Below are 11,982 nucleotides of genomic sequence, written 5' to 3'. Positions count from 1 at the left end.
GAGGTGAAAGCCGAAGCTGGAATGGCCGGCCGACAACCTGCCGCTGACAGCTTGGTGGAGCCAGAGAGAGTTACAGTGCCTTCAAGGACCTTGAAACCAATTTGGTATACAGTATAGTTATTGGTTGTTTTTGTTGTTATTTATAAACGTTATTTATAAAGTTTTGTAATAAACGGCTGCTGTGGCCATTTAAACTCCACCCTTTCTGCAGTGTATTAAATGGGTGGGTGGGGGGTGTGGTTTTATGGTATCGGATTAACCAAGGTACCTCTGAGCTACCTTAGTCATGTAAACAGATGACAGCTGAGAATGTCAAATGGGCGGAGTGAGCCGTGACTGTCAGAACTATTGGGCAGAAAGGAATCAATTTCATAGGCCTATCCATGTTATTTTACAGATTTGTAAATGGGCATTGTGGTATCCATTTTGTGCTAAAAGGTGAATACAAATTCATTCTTCTTGGACAGAGACTTTCACAAAGAAGTTAGGAATGTTCGTATAAACATTCTTCAGATCGTAAATTGTGGGGGTCTCAGACTCAGATCAGTTAAGGATGGTGCCAGCCTATGTAGGTCTTGATTGATGACTTTCTTGTACAATAGACAGAGACTGGAATGTTTTAAAGGTTTTTTCTCTCTCTCTCTCAATGAATAGAAGATGGGGTTTATCTTAAGTTGTTTATGAAACCTTACCAGTCATTGCCGTAATTATAATTAGCAATAATGTTAGTATATTATTATATTATATGCAGCATCTGTATGCTTATGTTATTGACAAATTTCAAGTAAAATTTGATACATGTACTTTTATAATATACAAACTATATTCATTATATATTGTTTGAGTGTGCCCATTGAAATATATTAGTGTGTATTATTAATATGGGGTTTTTATATTTTAAGTACAAAGAATTAGGTAGTACATGCTTATGCATTTTCTTTTCTTTTAATGTGTCTTGAAAAGAATTAACTCAATTTTAAGGAATTTGAGAAAGAACGTTAATTTGCCTTAGGTTAGATACTCTCAGACACCGGATATTAAGATATCGGGTGTCTGAAAAAGGTTAACCCTTTCATTAATGAATGCCTCTGTAGTAAGGGCATCCATTAATGAATGTTAAAAGCTGATTCTCAGCGTTAACAGCCCTCTAAAGCAGCAAATAACGTGTCACGTACAGTGTACGTGACAAGTCATTTGGTCCCTTTGTGGCTGGACGTACAGTGTACGTCTCCCGTCACAAAGGGGTTAAGGTTGAAAATCGAAGAAGTAGACTAAAAGTCGGACAAGAGGTTGTCATGAGATGTTATTCATGACTTTCTTTATGGGTTGTCCATAGCTTAGGTCAGAAGTTATCTTTCTGCCTTATCTTTAGAAAATAGTGGAATTAACCCTTTCGCTGCCAAGCCCTCCGGAACATTTTTCAAATCAGCTGGCCAAGCCATTTTTGCAATTTTTTCCTATTGATTTGATTTTCAACTGCTGGGTTGGTAGCGTTTGTAAAAGACCCCCCAAACCATTAATTTTCTGAAAGCGCAGGCCCGGTAGAATAAATAGATGTTGATACTAAATTTGTAGGCCCTGCGATAATTGCGCAAATGTTTCTCAAATTAATATTAAACCGATAAAAATACACAATTCAATTGTTAAAAACACAACAAAATCAGTATCCGTGCACAATTTTTTTTATTTTCTGACTAAATCTAAAAGATAAAACTGTATTGAGTTAATAAATAACAAATATTAGCAAATTTGTAATTGCGCCTTTTTGCGAAAAGGTAAACAAATTAAGGTACAGTATGCAAAACTGTAAATAATCAACTTATGTAAAAAATTGTTTTGGTGTTTGTGTTGTGATAAAATTATACAGGTGTATATTTAATTGCAACACAAGGTATCACAATGCACGGCAATGAGTCACAAAGCTTTGCCATGCGCTGCCACAGTTAATTGAATGTCTTTTTTAAAAGAAAAAAAGAAAAGAAAAAAGATCATGCACTGCGATGCGTTCTAACAACGCACTGCAGCACATGTGCATGGTGTGCACCAGAATATGTGTGTGTTATGTGGGGGGAGGGGTTGTGCTTTTTTTATTAGTTTTTTTTTTTACACATTTTTAAAAAAATATACCTAGTAACCAGGGGACGCTGGACTGCCATTACACACTGAGAACCTGGCGGAGCCGTACCTAGCAACCAGGGGACACTGGACTGTCATTACACACTGAGAACCCGGCAATGCTGCCATGATATCACGGCGGCTCCACCTGGTTCTCAGTGTGTAATGACAGTTCAGCAACTCCTGGTTACCTAGGAACCAGGAGACGCTGGACTGTCATAAGAGCTTGTCGGAGCCGGCTTTGATATGACCGCCAGCTCCGACAAGCTCTCATTGTAATGACAGCTGGTCCCGTCCAATAGAAAACAGTTGGGCGGAGCTAGCTGTCACTGCTAGCTTCGCCCAATCATTTTTTTTGTAGACATTTTTTTATTATTTTTTTACATTTAAATTTTTTTTTTTTTTACATTTTCTATTTATTTTTTAATAATTTTAAAAGGGTTAAATGAAATGCTCCCAACTTTTATATAAAACAATAGTGCCCACTGGTGGTAATTGTGAGGGAAAGGTATATGGCAAAAATGATATATCTGACGTCATGGTTCACGTCAATAATCACATGGAAGACCAAACCAAGCCCAAATTCGAGGGGAGATAAAAGGAGAGTAGCCAGAAAAAAAAGGAAACCAAGATCGAGAAGCCAAATGCCAATGAAGACAAGGCAGTAAGCAAAGGGTATAGGTCGGAAGCTGAGGACGGCTGTCCAAAGGGAACTGAACTAAAGAGAGCCTCACCATCCCTTATTTCTGAATTGTAATCGCTGACTTCTTCCAGACAAATAATTTTAAATTGCTGGTTAAGTATACTTTCTATCTTTATATTAGGCAATTCCTTAGCCACATATATATATTCGGGTAAACCATTGAGTTCTTGTAGGATCTAGATTGATTTGAGTTAATTTTTAACTGCAGTAAAAATTGTGTCTTTCAATTTTGGGAGATAAATATATATATATATATTGTATACTTTTGTATTCCTCTCGTCTTCAAAGTCAGCGCAAATGAAAGAACTTACGTTGGGAATCTCCTTAATTATAGATACTTATTTGTTTCCATAAACAGAAGACTGTATATCAGAGCAGTATAAACATTCTGACATATTATCACGGCTCGCTCTACCCATTTGACATTCTCAGCTGTCAAATACTACATAGCATTCGTGAACTCCTGAATGCTATTCGTGAACTCCTGAATGCCATTCATGTGAGCCGAGGTGTCATAATACTTTTCATATGACATGACAGTATTTGACAGCTGAGAATGTCAAATGAGCGGAGCGAGCGAGCTCTGCCCATCTGTTTACATTCAGGCAGGAATGTAATTTTGCGACGAGATACAGGCTATGGGGCAGACTCAGACCAGTAGAGGCAGACTCAGAATAGTTCTTCTTCAAAGATTGTGCTTGGGATGAAGAAGCTTGACTTGGATATTAGTCACAGGATCACTTGCTGGGTTCATTCCTAAAGGGACAAGCTGAGCTGGAACACTAGAGACTGGAAGACTAGAGACTGGAACAGGAGCAGGCTGGACTGGAACACAAGAAACTGGAAAAGGAGCAGGCCGGACTGGAACACTAGAGACTGGAACAGGAGCAGGCGGGACTGGAACACTAGAGACTGGAACAGGAGCAGGCGGGACTGGAAAACTAGAGACTGGAACAGGAGCAGGCTGGGCTGGAAAACTAGAGACTGGAACAGGAGCAGGCTGGACTGGAACAGGAGCAGGCTGGATTGGAACAGGAGCAATTGCCATGGGCAACAGGCACAAAGCACTCACATTGGAGTCTAGTTGAGTGGTGGATTTAACAGTCTGGGATGTGGTCTTAGAGGTGGATGAACTGTGCTTCAGAGCTTGAAAAGCAGCAGCAAGGCCCGAAAAGAAGTGAGGTGGTGTTCGCAAGCCACCCTTAACACAGACTAGGAATTCAATAAACTTGACAGGATCTTCAGACAGATAACTGTTACAACCCAAAAAATCTTCAGCCCACTCAAAGAATTCCCCTTCAAGAAGATAATATGCAATCTGACCTGACCAGGTTGCCAAAGGGTGACACAGACATATATATGAATGTTTATTAGTACAAAATAGTTGAAAACACCATCAAAATGCTTCTTCTCATATTCCCATTAAAATGACAACGTTGTCTGTAGCTATCTTTCCCTCTCGCATTCAAACAGATGGGCCCCACACATACAATAATCAACTGTTTTAGACCAGGGACTTCAAATGAGATAAAGAATACACAAAGGTGGCACAGTTTATGAAACTGAAGTGAAAAAAGAGAAAAACAAGTCCTCTCGTGAGGAAATCCTCTTGTTGCTGTGAGAATGGATACAATGTCTCATATGTTTCAGAAAAATATTGCCACACGATCCTTAGCAATTAGCCACTCTTATCCATAATGTGGAAACAAACTTTCAAATAACCTGATCAGGTCTTTTTCTTTATTCCGAACAATTTAAGTAGCAAGAGGGTTTATCGAGGAAGCGAGATCCACATATATATATATATACGCATCACTTGTGTTAAGGGAGCGTGTGAGAAACCACAGATCCGGAAAACAAATGGCAAACACCGCAAAAAAGTTCCATTCAATAATGCCGGGTATTCAGGGGGAAACACCTCCAATAGAATTTAAGTGAGTGTTGCCATGTGGTATGGGGTAAACGTTACTCACAGTTTAGGTGTCTCAACCGCAGTAGGTCGGCTGATCTCCGAGTCTCAAGTCCTGTAGCTTATTGCGATCACGGTTGTCACAGTTGTCTCAAATGATCCAGTAGGGTTCCTTAGTCTGTGCACTCATCCCTTTTCCTTATGATCATTAGAGTAGAGTGTCCAGAGTCAGGTTGCCATGTGTGCGGTCATCCAGCTTACGATTCAGGCAAACCGTGTTGACAGATTTCGCCCCGCACTCCGGGGCTTCGTCAGAACATGAAGGATGGATGGTGAGTGGTCATCTTAAATAGCCGTTTCACACCTGAAACGCTTCAATTCACATCATATCCCAATGCTTAATGTCAGAAGTGATTGATAGCTAATCATTCAAAGCACACACTCTCTCTTTCCAAAGAGAAGCAAAGAGAGAGAAGACAACGTATATATAAAAAATATATAAAGAACATATGTATAAAAACCTGTCACTAAGTGAAGGGTAAGGAAAGAGATTTAGTATATAGATGCATTTGGGTACATTAACCCCTGCTCAAGATAGTATAACTTTCTTCTGGGGGTTAGAGGAATACATTCAGGTTAAATTCGCTATTGAAACCAGAGGGTAACATTGGATTTTGTCTGTATATCCAAATTTTTTCTTTTTGTAACAAAATCTTGTCAAAGTCTCCTCTTCGTGGTGATAGATTTAGGGCATAAATGCCCTTTACCTTCAAACCTTCCAGTGACGAATTGTGGCATTCAGCAAAATGTAGAGCTGCAGCTAACGATTATTTTCAAAATCGATTAGTTAGCCGATTATTATGTTCGATTAATCGGTTAAACAATAAAATAAATTTTTAAAAATGGCTCCAGTGATGGACTACTAGTTTGTTTTGAGATTGTAGTCCATCACAGGAGCCAGCTTTGGAGCGGTGGAAATAAAAAAAAAAAGTGTGGTGTGCAATATAGTGAAATGGAAAGTTTAAAATTATACAGCAATCAATGCAGAATGGCACCGGCTATAGAGGACTACAAATCCCAGGAATAGTTCATTATACAGCGCAATGCAGAATATCACCAGCTATAGAGGAGCACAACAAATCCCAGCAATAGTACATTATAGCTGGCGGTATTCTGCATTGCGCTGTATAATGTACTGTTGCTGGGTTTTGTAGTCCTCTATAGCTAGTGGTATTCCGCATTGCACCGCTGTATAATGTACTATTGCTGGGTGTTGTTGTACTCCTCTATAGCTGGTGGAATTCCGCATGGCGCTGTATAATGTATTATTGCTGGGATTTGTAGTCCTCTATACAGCGCAGTGCAGAATATCACCAACTATAGAGGAGTACAACAAATCCCAGCAATACATTATTCATACAGTGTATAATGTATTGCTGGGATTTGTATTCCTCTGTATAATATACAGCACAATGTACCATCAGCTATAGAGGAATGCAAATCCCAGCAATACATTATAGAGCACCATGTGTGGGAAATTACAGGCTTACCTGAGCAGTCTTCTAGCAACTTGCTTCTGAGATCGGGCCTGTCTATCGGCGGCTGTCATCCCCCCACACCTCCTCCTCCTTACTACATCTCCCCGCGTCCCTGTGCCGATTGTGGATGTGGGCGGGTGGTGAGTGTGAGGTGGGAAGGAGGTGCGGCGTGTAGAGCGTGGATGCGGGCGGGCAGGTCTGGCAGCGGTGAGCGTGAGTTGGGGAGGAGGTGCGGCGCGCAGCGTGTGTGGAGCCGTGAACAGGGCCAACTGATCGGAAGCCGATTAATCGATTATTGAAAAAGTTGACAACTTTTTCAATAATCGATTATAATCGATTATGTCGATTAGTTGTTGCAGCCCTAGCAAAATGTACTGCAATTGGGCTATCAACATCCTTTTTAAAAAAAAAAGTCTTATAGATGTTCGCCTATGCGAATTCGCAATTGGCGTTTTGTTTTCCCTATATAAGATTTTTTGCATGGGCACTCCAACTGATAGATGACCCTGCTGGAGCCACAATTAATAAACTGAATGATATCAAAGGATCTAGTGCCCTCTGTATTCTGAAAAGATTTTGTTCTTTCTACATATGGACTTGACACTTCCCACAGGGGTAACATTCCTCTAGTTTTTGGATGGGTTGATAAGAAAGATATATTTCTGTTAGGTCTATATTCCCAGTTGATCAATTGGTCTTTTCATTTTTTTGCTCGCCATGCTGTTATGAGAGGTCGAGGGCCAACTATATTAGCAAGTGTAGGGCAAAGTTTTAATACATGCCAGTGTTTGTCTAGGATCTGCCTTATTTTTTCCCATTTGGTAACATATTGTGTAATCAATTCTAACGTAGTTCTCCTTTTCTTTTTCCCCAATCTTTTTCCCTTTCAGAATTTCCACTCTAGTTCTCTTCCCCATTTTAGCTTTACTAGTTTTGAGTGTCCTGTGGGAATACCCTCTTTCTCTAAAGCGATTGTATAAAGTCTTTGATTCTACTATATAATCTTTCTGTTTTGTACAGTTACGCTTGGGAATTGTCCCATGGGGATCCCTTGTTTAATGGGTAAAGGGTGATGGCTGGTAGCATGTAGTAGTGTATTAGCTGCAGTTTATTTTCTAAAGGTCTTAGTTATTAATCTCTCTGCCTCAATTTTTATTGCTAGATCTAGAAAATAAATGTCTGAGTTACTGCTAGTTAATGTTAGTTTTAGATTCCGTTCATTGATATTAAGCTCAGAAATAAAATTCCTAAGCTATTTTTCGCTCCCCTGCCACACCATTAAGACATCATCATGCCCCCATCGAGGTCCCCCTAATCTGTCTATAGTATGATCCAGAAATTATTTGAGAGAGCAAATTCCAAAAGATCCACCAGAAATTCGCCATCTCAGGGTAGTTTTTTTCCAGGAAGTCTGAAACAGTTGCTTATTGTATGTGTGGGGCCCATCTGTTTGAATGTAAGAGTAAAAGATAGCTACAGACAACTTTGTCATTTTAATGGGAATATGGGAAGTAGCATTTTGATGGTGTTTTCAACTATTTTGTACTAATAAATATTCATATATATATATACACATGCTGGTCCCGGTCTTTTTGTTACCACTTTTATCAGTGAGCTTGTGCCTTCAGCCTCGCTGGCTTTTTCGGTCTTCACCCACCCTGAAGGGTCGGGTGACGAGTATTGCTCTCCCCCACTGAGTATGCTGCAATGTCTCAGAGTGGCTGGGATAACTGCACATGTTACTTATTATGCTCCAAATACAAGACAAACCCATTTTTTCTATTATCTCTTGGGGGTGGTTGAAAAACATAGAATCTGCACTCTGCTGGTAATGGCGACTCCAATGTGGTTTTAAATGAAAAAATTGGATAGGTACAACTCTAACTCTGGTTCCACAACTATATCTCCTGGGGGCGATAACACTGCCCTTATGGACACTAGTGATGGGCTCAATGTTCGAGTCGAATAACAGTTCGACTCGAACATCGGTAGTTCGCGTGTTCGGTGAACACACAAACTATCAGGGCGTTACTTATTATGCTGTGGTACATATACTATTATACTTATATTATTCTGTGGTACATGATCTTCGATCGGTTTCCTGTGTCCTTTAAAGAACAGAAGAGAAAAAGATTTTTTCTTACTCATGTATTATTTAGCAGGAACAAATGTCTGGGAATTCAAAAGTGGAGGAGATCTCACTGCTGTAGTCCTGAAGAAAGATATCTTTTTTTAACAAAAATGATCTAACAAATATCATTCGGGGTTGGTGACTCTTTAAAGCAAATCGAATTTCAAGCACACACGTGTAGTTTACCAGCCCTTGTGGTGAATGGTGGCTGTCATGGTCACCGTATTAGTTTTGTTTTCCCTTTATTTACATTTGGTGATCCTGCCAGCAACATATTTCCTGTACTAGGGTGACATTGCTTACTATAATGTATCTATGGAGGAGAAGTGTTATCCACCTAAGACAGAAAGTGTGTTCATACAACGGAAAACCTCCCTCTCCTCATCTCCATAACATAGGGGGAAGAGTTAATGGGCAGGATTTTTAGCGCCGCTTGAGATATAACTAAAGAATACACAGTACAAGAAGTTAGCACTGGATTTCTGGCAGGACCATAAGTTTTTTTTTCTTTTGCATTCATCAAACATACATAACTAAACCCTTTCACAGTATAGTTAACAAATCAAAAGTGAACAAATAAAAGAAGTTCATTGTTATGGTTTCCATACACTAACACTTTTTTGGTTTGCATACACTTTAACTTTTAAGCGGTTTGACCAATTTAAGAACTATAAAGGAAAATCAGTTCACAAGTTCAAGCTGTAATCAATATTGAATCAGGGTTGGTTAAAGAGAAGCACTAATACCTGCATATACATTTCTATACAGGAAGAATTGTGAGAGTATTCCAGCTAATCAATACAAAGGTCAAAAAACTGACCCAAAACATGAAGATTCTTACCATTCTTATGAGAACATTAATTAAATGGGCCAGCATCCTCTTCTCATCCTCAAGTGTCAGAGCACTGTAAAAACAACAATAAATCAAACCCTGTCAAATAAGATTCAATATGATGGTTTGTTTTACTGCTATATAAAAGTATTTATTACAGATATAAGCCTGATATTGTGTGCAGTATGACTCCCCCCATTTTCATGAATTATTCTGCTTATATCCACAACTCATTTTGTTTCTGTCATATTTACTTACTAATGCACTTGCTATTGTTACTTGTTTAAAAAAAACAAAAAAACATTTGTGATCACACATGATACAAATTTTAGAAAAACAATAATTCCCTCTTAATAAAAAAAACAAAATAACTTTTTCCTGCAAAGACCAAGCTACTAAGAGCCAACTGACAGCTTAAAGTGAACTTTTCATGATGTGAGAGTTGCTACTGCCATACTAGATTTTAAAGGAGCAAGCTATGGGTTTGTCTTCTGTATCCTTGGTTCACCATTTATGAATCATTGTCTGGCTAGGAGCATAAAAGTTTTCTAGAGTTAACTTCACTGACTGCAAGCTTGCTCCAGGTCACTGGCTCAATAAGAGCCCATTCACAACACAAAGCTGTGCAGTGCAAAGCACACATTGTCCTTACTTGCACGTGATGCTTTAAAATGCATAAGAAAATGGGGCAGGGTGCATTTTCTCCTGCATTTCTACATCCTTTTTGGCCTGATGTGCATTAGGCAGCCCACTGAAATAACTGGACTGCCCTAATGCATAGCACTTTAACCACTTGCTGTCCGAAGCAATTTCTTACTATTTGCACACACATGATAAAATATACATTTTTGGCTAGAAAACAGGTTCAAACCCCCAAACAATGATATATTTTCTCAAAGAGGCCCTGTAGAAAAAAAAATCCTAGTTGCAATTTTTTATGTCACACGGTATTTGCACAAATGTTTATCCAGTATTTCTAGGACAAAATAAACTAAATTAAAATGTAATGCACAGAAACATAATATAATACCCAATTGTTTCCTGAAATATGAAATATGGGGTCACGTCAGGTAAATAATGTAAATAATGCCAAGCCTTAAAATTGTGTTCGCCTGTGAAGCTGCAAAAAACTTCAATACCCAAAATTTCCCATAGGGGACACTTTAAACGCTTTTACCGCTCATCAATCTAGTGCTAACAGTGATTGATGGCCCTGGAATTATTGCTCTCACTCCGACGTTTGCGGTGATATGTAACATGTGTAGCACAATTGTCGTTTTCGCACACAGGCGCACTGACGCATGTTTGCGTGTGTATGTGTGTGCACATGGGGGATTTTACAATTTTTTTTGCATTTTTTAAAATTTTGAAACACTTTGCTTTCTTTTACACAAGCCCCAAGCCCCAGTCGCTGCACGCCAAGACAGCGAAGCCCAGGGAAGCCGGCGGTGGCCCCAGGGGGGACAGCGCCGCACCGTACAAACGATCCGGCGGCTGTATAGACGCCAGATCACTTGTACATTAACAGCCATCGCTGGCTGTTAAAAAATGACACCAAGAACACGGCTGCTGCAGCAGCCGTAGTCTTGTTTTAACCACTTCTGCGGGCCGCTGTATATGGACGTATTGCGGCCCGGAAGTGGTTAACATGCATGTGTTTAATGCACCACGGACAACCGGGCTGGTGTAAATAGACCCAAAACACAACTTAACATTAAAAACAAAGTTGCAATAGCAGTTCCCATATTTCTTTCCTTATAGGTTTCCTTCAGACTGATGTGGGCAGTGGCACAATAGCCAGCTTAAATTATTGTTGACCAGGGAAGCCTTCTTACTGCAGTGGGCACACGCTATAGGGAATGTTAATGGTTTTACTGGTCTATTAAGACCATGTTAAAAAAACCCGTTAATATTTACAATATAGGATTTTTATCTTACCTGTAAAATCCTTTTCTTGGAGTACACCACAGAACACAGGATCTTGTAGTCTTAGACCATGGGTCATATGCTGCTTCCCTGAGGTGACAGGACAAGCTGTAGCTTCAGCTCTAATATAACTCCTCCCACTCCCAGCAAGCCTCAGTTTTGTAGTATGTAATAAGAACTGAATCATTAGAATAGACTAGTATCCTGTAATGAAACACAATCCTATTTACTTAATCATACATTACAGGACAAAGGGTCTTGTAGTCTTAGACTAGGGCTGCAGTGTTTAAGAGACAGTCAAATGGTATGGCAAGTCTGGTTCTGCTGGACAGGCATATGGGGGGTGTCCAAAGACAGAGTCTGCTTTTTCTACGCTGCCAGAATGTTGGGTTGCAACGTTCTGGAGTGGAACTGGCCAAAAGGTATGACCTCAAAGGAAGTAAACATTAGCCCCAGAACCTTTGTGCAAATGTAAACGGTTGGGTAGCTCCTGGACCGTAGGGTCCAAACATGGGAACAGAGTCAGGAGCTTGTCCAGGGTAAGGAAGACCATGAACTGCCCGTATCCAAAATGAAGTTAAGATACTCCAAAAGAGAAGTTAAATCAAGCGCTGATATCTCGAGATTCAGGATCCATCCAAAACTCTGCAGGGTCTGTGCTGTCTGTTGGACATTGGTTGACAGCCTTGATTAATTGTTCCATTTGGAAATGATTGTCCAGGTATCTCACATTTGGGATGCCTTGAGAGCCAAGAAGAGTTAGCACAGGCACTAGTATCTTGGTTTGGAGTTATTCTGATAAATGGTTTCAGAGTTTAAGTTGTTGAC

The 11,982-nt window shown here is 39.8% G+C and overlaps 1 protein-coding gene across 1 annotated transcript in view; it reads right to left on the bottom strand.

Moving 5' to 3' along the window:
• Positions 1–3,574: 3,574 nt before the first annotated feature.
• The window catches only part of LOC108796423 (UPF0505 protein C16orf62-like), a 503,129-nt gene continuing 494,721 nt past the window's right edge, over positions 3,575–11,982 (bottom strand). Inside the window, exons 24-26 of the mRNA XM_018567896.1 lie at positions 9,238–9,301; positions 3,891–4,019; positions 3,575–3,802 (exon numbers count right to left, since the gene is read on the bottom strand). Coding sequence (XP_018423398.1) covers positions 3,575–3,802; positions 3,891–4,019; positions 9,238–9,301 — 421 coding nt within the window. The remainder of the gene's footprint in view (positions 3,803–3,890; positions 4,020–9,237; positions 9,302–11,982) is intronic.

The sequence above is a fragment of the Nanorana parkeri genome, unplaced genomic scaffold (assembly GCF_000935625.1).
Source record: "Nanorana parkeri isolate BGI_ZX_2015 unplaced genomic scaffold, ASM93562v1 scaffold1113, whole genome shotgun sequence".
Classification (NCBI taxonomy): domain Eukaryota; kingdom Metazoa; phylum Chordata; class Amphibia; order Anura; family Dicroglossidae; genus Nanorana; species Nanorana parkeri.
This window is presented reverse-complemented; position numbering and strand designations above follow the sequence as displayed.